The sequence below is a fragment of the Ammodytes marinus genome (genome assembly GCF_949987685.1).
Source record: "Ammodytes marinus genome assembly, chromosome: 8".
NCBI lineage: Eukaryota > Metazoa > Chordata > Actinopteri > Uranoscopiformes > Ammodytidae > Ammodytes > Ammodytes marinus.
In genome coordinates, this window is record NC_137212.1 from 9026469 (window position 1) to 9044827 (window position 18359).

Genomic DNA, 18359 nt, shown 5'->3' on the forward strand with positions numbered 1-18359 from the left:
TGAAAGATGTTTTACACACACATGAGAGAAGAGCGCTCACTCCAATCGTTTTTCATAAAAAACAACTCGCCAGTAGGTTTAAGAGAAAGACGAACGGAATATGAAACCATATGAATAGGTTATAGAAACAACAGCGTTTCACATTTTTACAATAAATGATTCAGATAGGCCTATCATACTCAGAAAATAAATGGCACATATATTAGTGGTCCATGTGCAAAATAGCTCACGAAAATATGTTTGCTCTAATCTGGGACAGTCTGTATTATGCATAAAAAACAATATCCCCTTAATAAATGCAAGTCAAACACTCATGGTCTAAGATGCATTACTCAGGTTTGATGGTTTAAATTTTAACAATATGTTCTTGCTTCCTGCTAGATAAAAAGCCTAAATACATTTTCCAAATAGTATTGCATAATTTGATTCGTAGTTGTATCATAACAATCTGATTAAAAAAAATTAACATTGTTTTAATAATGACAAATGTAAAGCCTTAGCATTGATTTCCTCTAAAACCTATTTCACTGTCCTTTTTCTGGACTTCACATGGTTTACTTCCTTTTTGAATGTTTCCCCTCCATTCTCTTTATAATCAAAACTGAGAATTCATATGACTTCAATCACAGGGAACCCCTGTCAGTCAGAAATGAGAGATAAATGTTCTGGACCTTAGGTGTCCCACATTAGGGCAACTCACCCTAGAGATTTCCAAAGCAGAATTCTACATTACTTCAGTAGCCTATTTCAAAGCATGTGGCAGGAACCATGAGAATCTTTAAATGTCAAGAGATTTCCATCAATGTATTCGTTTGGTCAACAAAGTTATAATGTTGTCATGGATATGTAGCCTATTTTCTCAAGCCTATTTTCAGATTTTTTTGTTATTTCTTTGTTTTTGTCGAAGTAGTAACCAAAATTAGCTAACTTTAGACATTATAAAACATAATGCAATCGACAATCTAAAATCCAAATTGAATAGGCTATACGATGGATAGATTTACTGTAGGCCTAAATGGCCTACAGGCCTATACTTTATTCATCCTCAAAGGGAAATGTAAGTGTCCCCACAGCAGTAATAATGTAAACAGTCTGCACATTACATTTGCTTTAATCTGTTGTCCAGGTGAAGGTCCAGGTGTTTGTAGCCTTCCATCAACTCGACCTCTTCTCCCAGAATGGAGATTCAGCTTAGTCCTCCTGAAATTCAGCTAACACAACTGTCCACCAGTTCCCTGTCCTTGTACACTGTCCCTTGAGCTGCCTACAGAACTGAAACACCCTACATCTGCTGGATCATTTGAATATTTTATTAAAATAGGCCCATGTGAAAATGACAGGTGTTAATTGAGGGATGTGAAATACAAAGGCATTTTGAACAAAACAGGCTAGAATCATGGGACCAACTGTTATAGAGAGATCTTAACCTTATCATGCAGATTAAATAAGGGCGCTGTCAAGGCTTCCTCTCCCAATGCCACACCACAGGTCCAGCGCGATACACAGGCGTAATGTCTCTCCCAGTATGAAAAGAACAAGAATAAATCTCTTGTTTTATCATGCCAAGTGTGTGGTGGACAAACCGCCGTCAAGACCACTTACATATTAAGACGGGGGACAATATAAAGAGTCAACTACATATGCAGAAAATAATAAACGCTGATTAGCCCATCATCTCTTAACATGTGCTGTACTGTTCATAAAACTTAAATTTAACTTTTTAAGATTAAAATCATGAATTAAGCAATCTTCAAACTACTCCCATTTTAATTACTGGCCTACTTCTTCAACAACATTTCATATCATTAACTAAAAGAGAACAACCAAATCTATCCTAGGCTACTGTATGTCAGGGTAGAAGATGTGACACACACACACACACACACACACACACACACACACACAAACACACACACACACACACATACATTGTAGTTTAAAAAGCTTATAAGTGACATTTTAAGCTAAAATTTATTATGATTTCATATATAATCAGCCACATATTTGATTAGAATGTTAAAATGTACAATCACAGAGACTATGAAACACCCTTTAGTAGTGGCCCTAGAAATAGTGGCCCTAGAATAGTGGGTGCAATGATCCATGCTTTATGGTTTAGGCCAGGGTGTAAAGATTGTGGGCAATTTAAGTTATTTTATCTATTTTATGGTTATGCAGCATGTTTCTGTAAGTGGTTCCATTATTATTAAGTGTCCATGATGTTTCTGTGTGGAAACAGGGACGTTTTGTTTTGGAGGAGGGGAGATATAACCTATTTCCTGTTAAGTGCTTTTATTATGAAGGGTCAGAACGGTGTCAGCCGTGTGAACGTGTCTGACTTGTTTTTACGGCGGAGGACCTGGATTCGCAATGGAATGGGGCCAGAATTCACGGCAGACAGTCGGTCTGATAGGAGTCGAACGCGGCAACCTAGCCCTAAAGGATGATGGGTAATGAAGTATTACGTAGCAACCGGGCTAAATAGGCCTACGTCGGCAAACCATCCTTATAACTAACAAAATAGAGATCTGATACTTCCAATAAACAAATATTATGATATTCTGATGTATTTCTCGCTAGAAAAGTTATCTAGACATATTTTTATGCACTTACTAGCTAATTTGTGAAGTCTTTGTGTCACCATTGCAACCCTCGACAACAAAAATTTGCTCTGGGAAAAAAAACTCTCCCAGAATCGAAAAAAAACTGATTGTCCAAAGGTTAACCCATCTTAATATTGAGTTAACAAGGCCATTTCCATGTTTAAACTGTGAAACGCTGTTGGTTCTATAACCTATTCCTATTGTTTCATATTACTCCGTTCGTCCTTTTTTTCAAGTTTACTAGCGAGTTGTTTTTTGGAAAAACGGTTGGAGTGAGCGCTCTTCTCAGCTGTGTGTGTGTATAACATCTTTGAGTGCAATCTCTGCTATCAACAAATGCTTGTTCAAGCAGCTGATCAAAGATAAACAAATCTTGCGATGTCCAGAATAATATTCGTGATAACCATCAAACTATATCGTACACATTCACTGAGTGAAGATTGTGAAAGTATGACACACATTTCTCGCCAACAATGTTATCAAAAACCCATTTAATAACTTATACATCTTTTAAAAATCTGAATAAAAACTGTGACAATGGCGGCCACAGCTTGGATTTTATTTTCGCCGGGAGAAACTTGAAAGTCACGTGACATGTACGCTGTCCAATAGAAATTAATAGCGCCCGGGGTGGCATTACATTGTACTGAATTGAACCCCCATGCTGGATCTCAATTCAGGGGTTGCATCCATGGACATATAAGGAAATGGACACCAGATTGAAACACGGCGCTCATTCATTCCTATGAAAGCTGCTCATTGGCGCAGGGAAGCCACAAGGAAGTATTAATGCGGAAATACCATGCGGCCCGGAAGCATGACGTAACGGCATTATGGACCTATCAAGAAAGAAGGCGGCAAGGGTAGCCATGACGTAGCGGACTGGTAGCGGATGTAGAATCATTCTCGTTCTGTAGTATCCGTAGCATCTAGCATTGTAAGCTAAAGGTCTTAGCGAGCACAGTTGTATTGCTTACCGACCATGGTCGTATAAGTCACTAACCCCCCGATGATTCGCTATGTGATCTTTAAATTACACTCCATTTTTGTAAAGTAATACAGTGGTGAACAAGTTCTAAACGGAGATTCCTCCAGCCATCTAAACCAAACTAGTGGGCGAGCGCTGTTTTGATAGCGTGTGTTACACCTTTATAGGTCCTACAAATCCCTCGGCGACTCTAAAGGCCGAATTCCACCGGCTGCCTCTCCGGTCCTTCTCCGCTCCAGCACGGCAGAAACAGTAATACAATTAAGAGCAATCAGTGGGTGAGTTTCCACCACGTCCGCTGCACCGTCTCTCTGCTCCGCTGCTGCTCCAGCTCTCCGGTGAAATACGCACTGCTTCTATTTCTGCCGGATGCCTGAGCTCACCGCATCAATTTAGCACAGAACACATCGAGATAGACAGGAACACAAGCGCCGACAAAACAATAAAACCTCCGGTTAATTTTCAAAATAAGACGATCGGTGTTCACTGCAGGTGACATTCTCAAAACAGAGACACATACAAGCATGTCCACTGTTCTTTTACTCGTTCGGATGGGAACAATAACCTTCCGTGCGTTCGTTGTTGTGTAAATACCATATAGGAGAATCATATTATCAAGAGCGATCGCCCGTCACTTTTATTACCGCGGGAACTCCTCGTTCTCGCGACTCCAGCTGTTCAGCGGAGCTAGCCGTGCCTGCTTTGAAAACGGAGCCGGTGGGTATTGACGGACGTGGGCGCACGGAGCAAAACCGTTGGACACCGCACGCGCAGCCAGTGGAATTCCGGGGTAAGTGTTAAAAAGTCACCAAAATGCCTTAATTCTAATCAAATTATTTTAAATATAAGTAGGCTATTTTATCATGGTTATAGATTGCTAATTTTACCAGTAGCCTACTGCTTTGTCTGATAGCGCTGCACCTCGGCCAATTTACAGCACCCCGCCTAAGAAAGTAGTTCCATTGTCCCTGGTGGCACTTTGACGTTCTAGGAGTAAGACTGTGTTGATATAAAAGCCTCCCTACACAGCTGACACAAAGGAATGCACAACGCCTGATAAAAGTTGAAAGATATTAGGACCGGTTTATGTGTGAACATCATTTGAGCTCGACACACTCATTTGTGAGTTGTGTTCTTCTTTTGTTGACATGCTGTCATGTTGCTGTGATGGTGCATGGTTACCTTCTATTGTTTCCTTTTGTTTTCCAAATGTCAGGTATGGAAAGGAATAACTGGTTAACCACTTAATGGAAACAGAGGAACACTTAGCACAGCAGTTACTTACTATGAGACAGGTGAGAGAGGAAAGAGTATTTCAAAAATGTGAAGAAGATTCCTGCACACTGCCTTACCTGCAAACAAGTTTAATAATAAATAACTTTGAGTCTGGAAACTTTGAGTCTTAATGGAAACAGTCTGCAAAACATTTAGGTATGAGTGACACAATGAATGACACTCCTTACCTCCTGGTGCCCTGACCCACCCACAATGCCAGACAAGCAGTTGTCATGTTGTGGCAGCATGTTACATGTCAGCAGACCAGTGCATTGCTGTCTGTGTTTTACAAACATCCAACGGTACTCTTATTGTACCTTATCTTCCTTTGTGTTAGTTCAAAATGCAATACATACAGATGGTATTTTTTCTACTTCTTGCTGTGGATAATTGTGGATAAATGGATAGTTCAAAGTCTTTGTACTTGTTTTTTTTGCATTTAGAAGCTTTTGTGTATAATTAGCTTAATGTCCACTTCACATCCAGTCTGGAACCGGTGTGGGAACATGGTGTTCTTAGGTAAAGTTGAACACCAACAGGCTACGTTTTAGATGTTGTTAAATCTCCTCAAATGAGTAACAGAGTACAAGTGCACTGTCAGGCTGTTTCACTCATTTGTGTGTGTGTGTGTGTGTGTGTGTGTGTGTGTGTGTGTGTGCGCGTGTATGTTTGTGTGTGTGTGTTGGGTTGCGTGTGCTTGCATTTGTTAGTGTGAGTCGAGTTTGTAGTGTGTTTGAGAGTGGCACTCGCAGAGTGAATTAAAAAAAATACATAAGCTTCCCAAAGCAAAATAAACTAACTTTACTTCTCTGGAATAGCACAGTGTTTCGTTAGGGCCGGATGGCTACATTTCAGAGAACAATCTCATTTTGTCATAATGACTGATTTCATAGGAAACTGGAAGTCTCGGGCCTTCCCGTTTCTAAAACAGCTCACTTTAGTTACGCACCACGTTTTATAAGTCAACAGATGTCTTTCAGTGATAAAGAAAAAACGGATAACAGGAAACTCAGAGAACTCAATATAATTTGTGGGTTATCACACAGGATACCTTTTTCTTGGATATTAATTTAAAGTTTGGAGATTCAAAGCAAATGTTGGATTTTCTTTTAAATGTTTTATTACAATGGGTGGAATAACTGTATGTCTGTACTCAGGTTCTCATTTTAATTGTCTGCCTTTTTGTTGATGGCGACCCTGTTTTTTAGTTAATAGGCAGGACTGTTTGAATATTAGAGACCAGGAGCACTGTTATATATATATATAAAAAATAGACTTTGTCACTTTGTTGGATTGAGTGTTGACTCTTGCCAAGAAATGCACTGTAGTTTATTTTCCATAACAGTGAGCATAAATCTTGTCCCACAAGAACTTGGCACAGCGTTTTTATTTCCATCCTTATGCGGTGGAGTATTGCTTTAAACATATAAAAAGCAATCATTACCCAAACATTGCAGTAATTTAAAGCCATGTTCTAAAACCTATTTAACTGGAAGTGTAATGTTGCCTTCTTTAAACAAAACTGAGGGACCACAAAGCAGAAACAGCAAACTCTGGTGTGTGTGTGTGTGTGTGTGTGTGTGTGTGTGTGTGTGTGTGTGTGTGTGTGTGTGTGTGTGTGTGTGTGTGTGATGCTAAAAAAGAAGGGAAATTTCAATAATTTAATGTCTTCAAAATCACTAGCATTCTAACAAGCACTTCAACACTGCAACAAACATTGTACTCAAATGGTGACAATAAATAATGCATTTTTTAACTTTTAAGTTAACTTGCCTTTTAATTCCTAAACGTAACTAAGAATATATTAAAACAACATGCTTTGGCAAGCAATAACAAGACATATTACCAGCCCATACAAGGAGATTTGATATCTTATCATAAAATGTGACACATTCTATCTCTGCAGTAATTCCACTCGAATAGTTTTTAGATAAAAATCACTACTCTTGACACTTCAGTGCAGTAAGAATTTGGTTTATTCTAAGACTAAGTAGCCAGTGGTCGTGTTCTGGGGAATTAGACGTCACAGGCCCTTAATGGGAAGTTTTTGGTTGCTGTAGTGCAAGAGTTTGGTTCAGATTCTACACCAAAAATGTGCATGATTATGTTTAGCTACTTTAAAAAAATATATGAAATACTAGAATTTTATTGAAATAAAAAAATACTACTTTTTACTTACTATACTACTTTTTATGTAAAAATGATACATCTTTACGATTCTGAATATTGGCATAACATGTCACCTATAGGGGGCTTGAATCTAAAACAGAATATTTGTATCAGTTCGTAAAACCACATATTGATCCAATACAAAATAAAAAATCTCTTGCAGGACGAAGTGGCCGTCGTTGACCCATTTACTCAGGATGACATATCAATATTGAACCACCTCTGTCCGCTATGGATTTGTTGGCTTCCTTAGTGCTGTCATTAGATAATTGGCCAACTCTTATTGCAACAGCTTATTCCATGTCAGTGGGAATTAAAAGCTACAACTACAGACTAATTATCTCTCTCCCTCTCACACACACTCTCACACACACACACATAGCACAACTAATCAAGTGTGTCCGTTGCTTCTTACATCCTCTAACTTGTATCTGCACAGGAAACACCTCTGCAAAGAAGGGGAAGGAGGTCCGTTGCATGGTTTGCCTATGCAGCCTCACCGTCGTAGCGGGTGTCAGTCGCCTCACTGATTCATTCATTGTCAAAAATGGTCAATTCGGCTACGTACGCAGAGTTATCATCCAGTGCAAGCATGCACTACAGGGTCAGTGTCCTTGATGCTGGTTAAATCATGTTCTCCTCTTGTTACACTGTCCATAGTGCTCAGTGTGGGGACCATCCCATGATGGGACTACTGCACAGTTTATCTTCTGGATCTAGTGACGTCGCTGAGATGTGAGGCCTCTGAGTGACTCTATGGGGCGCTCGTGTCGACCCTCCTTCCTTCTTTGTTTTCAGTCCTTCCTCCTGAAGGAGCTCAAACATTCCAGTTATGGCTTTAATGTCCTTTTTTTCTTTATTTCTCTCTCTCTCTTTCTCTCTCTCTCTCTCTCCCCGGCAACGCATTCATCCCTTGGTGGCTTCGGCGGCAAGGTTTTCCAGGAGAGTTCTATAAATGTCCGAGCGGAGGAACCGCGGGTACGAGTCTCTTTCCATCAGCCCGTGAACGATCTTCTGTGCGTCGTCAAAGCAGTGCATGGTGGGAGTCTTGATGTTCCTTTTGATTTGCTCCCGGGTGTGATAGTCAATGTTGATCTGGAATGAGGCAGATAGATATAAGGGATTTGAGGCTAAGAGCAAGAGATCTGAGATACAGCATTTTGAGTCAAGAACGTTTCCAATTTGCTCCTCAGCCCTTACAATGTATCCTCCTTTTTTCAATCCAACATAACAACACAGAACGATGGAAGTATATGTAAGATATACTTTGTCTGTATGTGAATATAAAGAGTCCCTACATTGGATTTACCTCTTTAGGAGATTCTGCTTTGATAAACTGCTCATAAATCTTCTTGGCTCTTGAAGACATTCTGAATGAAGACTTGATCTTCTTGTAGTCCTCACAGGTGAGCCAGAATTCAATATTCTCATCGCTGTATTCAGATTTGAGAAAGTTTCGAAAGGTAGCCATTCCATCTGAGGGGAGGAAGACAACAACAAACCAAGCATGAAGCACAGATAAAACATATAAAAAAATTTAAAAAAGTATTTTTATTTTTTAAACACTTTTGTTTAATCTTATGAAGATAATTTACTCCTCTAGGAGTATTCTCGTCCTCTGTGGAAAAGCAACCTACATTTAGACTCGAGAAGCCTTTCCAGTGACTGTGACCATTGTTGGGTATCTTCTAAACTTAGCCTGCTGAGAGAGAATGCAAGTTAGATCACTCAACCAGAATCAAATTTGGGTAGAATAAAGCTGGGGTGAACTGCAGAGGCTGCAAGGACACAGAAAGCAGTCTAATCAAGGCAGCATAGCTGATGTGCTTATCAAATTCATACAAAAATGTCCAACCATGGGATATGCTGGCGTGCGTGCATGTTTTGCCAAAGCAAACATGGTGTCTCTAGTTCATTTGAATCCTCTCATGATGCCATAGATGGAAATGATAGGAGATGGCTGGCTATTTTAAAAAAACTGAAATGTATGCAAAACACTCCATAATTCTCCTTACCTCTCAGAGCTCGATGAGTGTGCGAACATGCACTGGAGTCGGCACATAAAGTTCTTTCCACTGTGTAAAGATAAGAAATACATGAATAAATCCCTATTGGATTTACTGCTGTTAAATTAGCTTCAAGTGAATTGGTCAAAGCATGTTGGGCATGTTAGGAATTAGACAAGAGAGCATGTGGTGTGGTATAGTTAGACAACATTATTAAGTTAAACTCATTGGTGATACCATGAAGCCACCATAATATTTCTGTCTATGCTCTTGTTTCTGAAAGGTTTTTTGCGTGAATGAAAAAACAAGATATGTTTTTGCAAATAAAACAGATACGTTAACTAAAACATTTTTTTCTTCATCAAGTCCCACATCAGTACATATTCACAGGGAAAAACCCGGCTAAGAGTCAAAGTCAAAGTTTCACTCACATGTTCTTGTTTCTGTTCCTGTCATCTCTGTCCATGATGAAGTGTTGTGAGTTGAGTGGTTCGACGATTAGGCTGGGCATTGTCTTGTTAAGTCCACACTCTCGGGCTCTGCGTCCTGCTCATGCTGCGGCTGAAAGACACTTCGGAGGGTTCCCCCTGTGACGCTGCTTTTTATACCAAGGCTTCCTGTTGCCACGGACTGAGGCTGCTGGGATACATCAGAGACTCAGCACAGACTGAAGAGGAAGCACCCCTACCTCCTCCTGTTCCTCCTCTCCTCCTACCTCACTGTTAGAAACGACACATACTCACACTGTACTGCATGTATGCCTCCCACCTCTCTTGATGCCTGCCTCCCTATTTGTTGTCTCTGTTTCCATTCCTGTCCCTCTGCTGTTGCCCTACAATCCACCCCCCCTCCTAACTGGATGAGCCAAACAATTAGCACTCTCTGTGGCTGACAGTGTGCTGTGTTGACATTATTTTTAGTCCGGCAGCACAAATGCAAATTACAGTAACAGTGATCATGATAGGCAAATGGTGACCTTAGCATGCTGTGTGTTTTGGAAAAGTGAAGCCTGTCTGTCTCGTGAGTCTTCAACATCAAAAACATCAACTTCAACATTCATACCTCGCAAAAGGAAATTCAGAAAAGTGGTGTAAATCCACGCAACAGAGGCTACAGCCGTATGCGAGAAAGAGGAAACGGCAAATAGATTGCAACAGAGAGACTCAGCAAAGCGTCAGGAAGTTTAAGAAATGGTCAGAATGACATAGCATGACCACTAACTTGTTTCAGCCACAAGTAAGTTACTCCTTAATTGTTGAAACCTTCCTACACAGTCAAACTGTGGACTGGAGTCCTTTTATGGAAGGTACAATATGCAAGATATATAGTTTGAGCGTATATTTCGCTTTAAATTCAAATAAATATAGACATGCTTGGAAAACCATCAAACCATCTGTGCTAGAAGATTGACTAAATAGAGGAATCCCTGAAAAATATCTCTACTCACACTTACACTGAAATTTAGACTCAGTTCTCTAAGGCTAATTCATAAATTGAGGACATTGTGGCATTTAACTACACAAGGGAGAGATGGCCAGCGAGGTCAACTGCTACAATAATGAACATGGATTGTACTGCCAATGGCGACACTGGCTCATACACATTTGACGGACCGCAGCCTTATACATTTGAGCCTTGTTAGTTGTACAAGGGACTGGGAACAGACTGGAGTGCAGAGAAATAGCTTGGCTTGGCCAGAAATCGTGTTGTGTGGTGTGAGAACTTTTAGTGAACGAGACAGATCCTTGGCGAGTGACTAGCGTTATGGCCGAATTTAGCATTAGCAGCACTGACCCTTGAGATTGTATCTGTCCTTCAAGTTGGTGCTGTGATATAATATATTTGGTCTGGCTTTGAAGCAAAGGTTTCTGCAGATTATTGGAACAGGAGAACAAGCTGTGGGAATTTATAGCCTTCAAGATCAAATCCAAAACGTCTATCTAATCTTAAAAGTGGGGTGATGCATGAACGTAACAAGTTTGTATTAGGTGTGGCCACATCTAAAGGGAAAAGTGTTAATAGCAGTTCCAAATGGCCACACTGTCATCAGGACTGGATATACAGTTGTAGAGTTTTCAGAGGTTGTTTGACCCCTTTTTTTTTTAACTTTTTAACCTTTATTTATACAGGTAAATCCCATTGAGACCGAAGACTCTTTTGCAAGAGAGACCTGTTCCCATACATGTTACCATTCACACACACTTTCATACACCGATAGCAGGCTAACTATCAACATTTTTATGAGGCAAAGTGGGTGACCCTTACAATAAAGCATGCTGACTTCTTGTGGAAATTAAATCCTTTGAATTGATTTGTTTGTCACATATGTGGCTAGAATTGCTCTGAACAACACAACATGGACTCCAGAGTAAAGTGTGGTTATCCTGCCTATTGGGCCGTCCTCTAATTGGTAGACACTGACACCAGAGATTCGCCGCTGCAAGGCCACTGTAGACAAACCCATCATGTCGAGGATTCAGGCTTTGGGTTAGTTGTTGAATAAAGCCAGCCTCCCTCCTGAGAAAACCCATTTTGGCCGCTTGTACCCGTGATCTCGCTCTTTCGGTCAATACCCAGCCTTTATGACCATAGGTGAGGGTGGGAACGAAGATCGACCGGTATATCGAGTGCTAAGCCTTGCAGCTCAGGTCTCTTTTCGTCACAACGGTGCGGTAAAATAAGTCCAATACGGCCCCCGCTGCTCCGATTCTACTGCCAATCTCATGCTCCATTGTCCCCTCAATAGTGAACAAGACCCCAAGGTACGTGAACTCATTCACTTGGGGTAAGGACTCAGGGGTACCACAATATACTAACCCCACAATGACAATGTCCCTTGGTTTAATTTTTTTTTATGAAGAATTAACAAATTAAGTTGCAATGGTACATTTAGAATAAAGGTTTTCAAATCCCTGCGAATGTAACTAGCTCTTATCACTTCACCCCTGAGCTTTGGCTAGAAGTGTGACAGGATAGGGTCACACCATCCGTCTCTGATTTCACATTAGTCAAATGAAATTCGACACACTTCATTCATACCTTTAGATGCTTTATTCTGATTCATCTTGGCCACGTAAAAGATACATTTATTTTCCCTTTTCTCACACACACATATAATCAGCTTTAGATTGACAAAGGAAACTTCATAGGTGGAGAAAACAAAATGAGAATGGTGTTAATGTCAGGTTTCTGTGGGCAATAGTTGGTGTTATGAATCCATTTAAAAATGTACAGTTAAAGTTAAAGTGTGCAGGTCCAATGCCAATGTTTAACGAAGAGTAAGTGTTACAGGCAGTTTCTAGGTCAATGCTCAAATTAAATTAGAAGATCTTCTTTTAGGTAAATCTGATTTAGTAAGAGAAGATACTTACGTCAGAGTCTATTTCAGTATTGATGAATTACTGGTTTAAACATAGCTCTTTTATGTACTCAAAGAGCTTCTTGTCTTATCAAACTGAGACAATTAGGTGTAATTCAGCGCGACCAGCCTTGGTTCTATTATGTTTATATTCCTTCTAATAAAATGTACAATAGTTTGAGAGAAGACATTTTCTGACAGAAACCCTGAAGAAATATATGATTCAGGGCGTTGTTAAAAGCACAATTCAACAATTCAGTGCTACCAGAAACCTGACTAAAAGTATTCAAAGTTTTTTTTATTTATTTAGCCCATAGACAGTATAGCCCCTGTTCACCATCTAATGCCCCAGGCCTGTTACAATGGCTGTACTTCCCTGATGCCGCTCTCCTTCTTTTGCCCAAACACGGTTATAAGTGCTGAGGCGTTACAAAGAGTCACCAAACTCTGTGAACTGAAAACTGACCCTTTGTAATTTATTGTGGGTCTACTACAGTAACTATGAGGAGAAACATAGCAGTGTAGAAAAGCACCATGCGATAGGTATGCCTTTAGCGATCTAGATCTGGTAGAGAATTTCCCAAAATGTGACTGACACAACACAGTGCCATCGAGAGTAGGCCTACTCACTTCCTTTTTCGCTACCATGGTAACCGTGCTGGGCTATGTATGAAACAGTGACATATGGTGTGTGAAGGACAGTGTGCCATGTGATGCAGTGGGAGATGTGAGACTTCAGTCATTCACCGGGAACAACCCCTGACACCACAGCGTACTCAGAGCTACTGCCATGTCACATAGAAATAGCTGTGGCGCTAGGCAAAAAGCTGTTTATTGGGGTAACTGCAAATAGCTCCAGTCAGCAGCCCAGAAAGTTACATTTATAATCCACAAATTTTCAAATGCAAATAAATAAATAAATATTATATTACTCCGAAACCAGAACTTTAACCAAAGTCCTTCTGCTGACTAAACCTTACATTTCCTGTCAAAACTTTATTGATAAAGCAACTAATGGTGGTATAAAGTCATAATTTCTTGGGAGAACTGGTTTGGTAGCCAAAAGTTAAATATTTTAGCGAAAGTGCCTTACATTTGGGATATGTGTGTATGTGTAGGGGAATCAAATCATGTTGAACTTATGGAGGCACAAAGTAAGTCAGATGCTTAATCGATAACTGAGACAGGGCTTTTAATCCATTACCCACATGTTGGGATGATGGGATGATGATGATTCACAAAATGTTTTGTTGTTTTACTGCCAGGAGTCACTAAAAGAGTGACGTTCATCTTCGTTTTCTACATATCTTTAATTTATATCTCATTACAATTTTCTCTTCAATGTACATTGTACCTTAATTAAAAGGTACTGCACATTTGGACTCTAGTGTTTGGGAAGAGGGTAAAGGTATTAAAAAAACGTAGCTTGAAAATGTAACATAAACAATTTCTACTGCTTCACATTAACTAGCTTTATCCCTTCACTCTCAGCCTTAGAAACATGTTTGAAGTGCATGAAGTGTGTAATGAAGCTCACAAATGCTTTAACTATGCAAAAAAAAAAAACATAAATGATATTCCAATTTCACCAGAGACAGCACATTTTGTATGGGTACAAAGCAAGAATGAATGGTTTTAACGAATTCAAACATTTCATATTTGCCATTTATTACACTTGGATACTACAACTTATAACAGTCACATCTTTATGTAACCCTTTGATGCACAGCATGGGTAAAAATGACGTGTATATGTTATTGCATGCATAGCCACATTCACAATAGTTCAATACCTGGTGTTATTGGTTATTAGTGATATGTATCTGTTATGGTGCCAAACAAACAAATTACATTGCATGAGAAAGGTGCTAATACAAAAATATATTTTTTTTAAATCAATAACTATGAAAGGAAAAATAAAAATAAGCATTTGTAATGATCACAATCAAGTAAACTGAAGAATACACAAAATACTGAATGATGATTTCATTTATTTATTGCAAAGGTATAAAAAAATAAAAACTCAGGTTGGTCACCTTTGAACTAAGTGAAATATAAAAAAGCTTATTCTCAAATTTGAACACTTTTGAACAAAACACTTCAGTGGTATTTTCCCCAAAGTCCAACTCTTTCAGGTTGCTTCCAAGCACTTGTGTATCTCTGCCATCACTGCCCGTGGGTGATGAGATTATTCCCCTAACAAGGCAGCACATTCAGGCTGATCTGTTACGCATCAGGTTGTCTGATGACTGCGGTGTTGTCGTTTAAGCCCCTGAGTTATTATTAGCCGCCTCAGTACTCCTTTTTAAGGCACATTTTGAAGGAATAAGGCCATTTACAGAGCAGAGTGGGATCAAGGGTTACCATGGGGTTACTTCTTTCCAGTTTAGTAAACCCTATTGCTGGTGTGTGGAGTCATCTCTGCACCCAATTAGAGGGTAGATCAGACATGTGACCAAAAACTAAATCTCCTTGCTGGGTGAGCTGTGGAAACTGTTCTCCTTTTTTTCCCCTCCTTTTTCTTTTGACTCATGCCCTTCACCACTCCTCCAGTTGGACAGACAGACAGACAGTCAGTCAGATAAATATACATCTGTGTCTTTGTCATGGCTTTGACTATATGGAAATATAGTGACTGAATATTAGAAATAGTTCTAGTTATAGACGATGAGTGGGAGATACCACAAGCGTCTGAAGAAATTAATCCAACGTTGGTCAAGAAGCATGTTTCATGAAACTATGAAGGAAAACTAGGTAATTTCATTGAACATCCAAAAACCATTTATTCATCATTCCTTATTATTTATCATATTGCACACTGCACCTAAACTTACTTAGACTTTCAGTTGACACATACTTTGTTTCCCCACACAACCCTTAACTCTGAACTGACACATACCAACAGCTTTCTTTGTCCCCTATACGTACGTTTGCTTTCTTACACTCACATGTCTTTTCTCTCTGCTTTATTATTTTCCACAACATTTTATCAATCCATCATCTTCACCTCTCACCTCTCTTGCAGTGTGTAATAGATTTTCAATTCAGCTAGGTAGAGAAGAAAAGGAGTAAAAAAGAAAAGGACTAGAAGAGCATTTTTGATACAGTGTCTCCATTGCTTTGTTTTGACGCTAAATGTACCAAAGAGTTCTGGATTTGTGCTTGACACTCAGGTAGGCATCTGAGAGAAGGAATCTGGGATAAGAGTCTCTTTCCATCAGCAGGTAAACTTGTTTCTGGGCCTCATCGAAGCAGGACAGGCTCGGCCTCTCCAAAGACTCCTTGATCATCTCTCTAATATGGTGGTCCACATTGATCTAGAGAAGAAACAAAGAGAAAAGTCGGTATAATACAGGAATTATATTATTTTCATCATCGCTGCATTTCGCCAGTTTGCTTGGTCACTTGTGTTTCAAAAAATTCAATGTTTGAAAAACTGTGCAATGCTAAGAGAAAATGATTCATACAAATAGAAGACGTTATCTTTACTGGCTATATAAGGAGACAGGTTTTGGGTATATGATAACAAAGCTTATAGTGAGGTATTCCGTTTGCCACACAACTAAGCTTAGGAACATCCATTATATTTAATCATGTTGTACCACTGGGCTTTCTTTGAGCTCAAACAGAACTTCAGGATGGAAACTCAGATGGGCTATTGTAGCAAAGACAATTCCTTTATACTATCTCTAATGTGACAATAACTGGAATACTGGAGGAGTTTGTGTTGAATATTAATTGTCAAATCTAGGAGGAAGAGACAATATGGAACATGTCTGATTAAAATGGCTTTTGTTGGCAACAATAGGTCTCCTTTTGATTAGTACAAAAAAAAGACATTGACTCAGAAATTACAACTTTTCCATCATGATCGAACTAAAGGTGTGATCTGAGTATGGACGTTAACGTAAATGATTTTGAATACAGATAAGTATTACCTTTTATACCTTGACATGTTTTGACTGCTCAAGTCCCTAGAGTCTTGTACAGAAGCATCACAAGTTGTTATGACGTCTCTCGTCGGCTGATTTTATACACAATAGGAGCAGTCGAAACATGTCAAGGTAAGAAAGGTATGAGTCTACAAGAACATTAAAGTAAATTATAGTAGTTAGCTGAAATACACATGACGCATATAGTCCGATTCCATGCAACTCCAGTTTGGATCCAGTTCTGAGTTGAATCAGTTTAAATAATAACTTTTTCAACCCCACCCCAGACTAAGAGGACACATCTTCACCCCAGTGCACCCACACTGGGATAAACATACAGTATGTATACATATGAGCTGTGGAAGTTGTGACATTTTGTAGTCAACCATATTGCTTCATCTGCCCTGAGAGCCTTTTAACTAATTTATTCTTGCTAATATGAGCTGCCATTTCTCCTTCGTGCTGCTGCAATAATACTTCCCATGTTTTGTAATATCAAATTGGGAAAAACTGGTAACACTGACCTCTCTGCAGGCTGTAGGCTGGATGAACTCCTGGTAGATCTTTTCTGCCTTCCAGACAAGGTCGTCCGGCGATTCTGTCGACCTAAAGTCTTCACATGCGAGCCAGAACTCAAGGTTTTCTTCACTGAACTCGGACTGCAGGAAGGTGCGAAATGCTCCTAAATATTCTGTAGAGAGGGAAACATGTAGGTAAGATACTGTAAGTATTCACTTTTAAAATCTCATTAGATCATGAGGGATTCTGTTCTCATTAATACATTTTAAATTATTTCCAACATATAGTCTTGTTTAATCCTATTTTGCGACATGCTATTAGCTGACAACAAGCATCCCATTGTTTTAGGAAAAACATAGTTTCTTACTTTTATCCCCAAGCAATATATCCAGACCCGGTTGGAGTTTATGATCAGTCTGACGGCTGCAATAAAGAGTGATTTGAGTATTAATTTTCATGGTAATAAAAAGCATGAAGATTGTGGTATATTGAATAGGAAAACGTACACTACCTGAGTTTTGAAGGATTTGTCTGAACATTAATATGTTGTGCCATGAAGCGCTGTACGTCCTTCTTACGCCTCTTTCGATTAAGAACAATATCAATTCTGCAACAACAAATAAGAAAAAAATGTTGTTATGTAAATGAATCTTCACATTTTTACATTATAAAAAAAGTAATCATTAATTCGTCTGGCTTACCTTCCGGTGGACTTCACATTTTTCATCAGATCCTTAATTTCATAGAGATTAATCCTTAAAAACAAATGCTTTGGCATTTTAACATCCCTGGTGTTGTTGTCCTCTAAGGAGTATCAACAGTCTGTTGAAGTGTCTGTGAACATAACTGCTCCCTAAACTGCACTTGCCCTCAACCTGCCAGGAAACGATTCATAACCATGACGCTGAAGGCGTGCTGGTGCAGGTACCTAAATGCCATTCGGATCATTTTACTGTCGGTAGCTGTTGAGACTCACAGCTGTAAAATTCCAGTCCAAATGAATAGAAACACTGTGTGGAGGGAACACGGCTAAATTATTTAAAATAGGTGCCAAGGGGCCTAATATTATGCTGTTAATCAATGGATGATACACATACCATGATAAAATAAAAGTAATTGGTTAACTGTCAATAAGCTACTCTAGCTATCCATTTCAATATCGCAGGTTGTATTTGGTTAAGGATAATTTGATTGTTGTATCAAGTCACATAATGATTTTAAAATTGCAATGAGTTGATCCTACCAACAAGCTCTGTGTGTGTGGCCAGAGCCTGATATATCTTATTCCTTTGTGTCTTATTTTTAACAGGAAATGGGAATGATGAGATCTTATTTCCTAGTTTGTTTATTTGAAGCCTAGTCGTAGAATTTTGGATAGGCTGGAATTAATCTGAACGCAAGGCAATGAAGGCAATGACTACTTTCTAAACGTCAGAAACAATTTAAAATTATTAGTTTGTGTCCTGAACAGAAGGAAGCATGATCGTACCTCCCTTGATATTTGGATTTA

The 18359-nt window shown here is 39.2% G+C and overlaps 1 protein-coding gene across 1 annotated transcript; it reads right to left on the reverse strand.

Moving 5' to 3' along the window:
• Positions 1–7941: 7941 nt before the first annotated feature.
• Positions 7942–17697, reverse strand: LOC307253980 (uncharacterized protein; the record flags this gene model as incomplete). Its single annotated transcript, XM_080032203.1, has 11 exons — positions 17551–17697; positions 17361–17456; positions 17217–17272; positions 16855–17021; positions 15531–15715; positions 9699–9760; positions 9473–9587; positions 9051–9110; positions 8673–8737; positions 8345–8511; positions 7942–8130 (listed from the first exon to the last, which is right to left on the reverse strand). Exons 1-11 carry the CDS (start codon positions 17625–17627, stop codon positions 7942–7944), a joined length of 1239 nt encoding a protein of 412 aa, XP_079888329.1. The 5' UTR covers positions 17628–17697.
• Between the last annotated feature and the right edge of the window lie 662 nt (positions 17698–18359).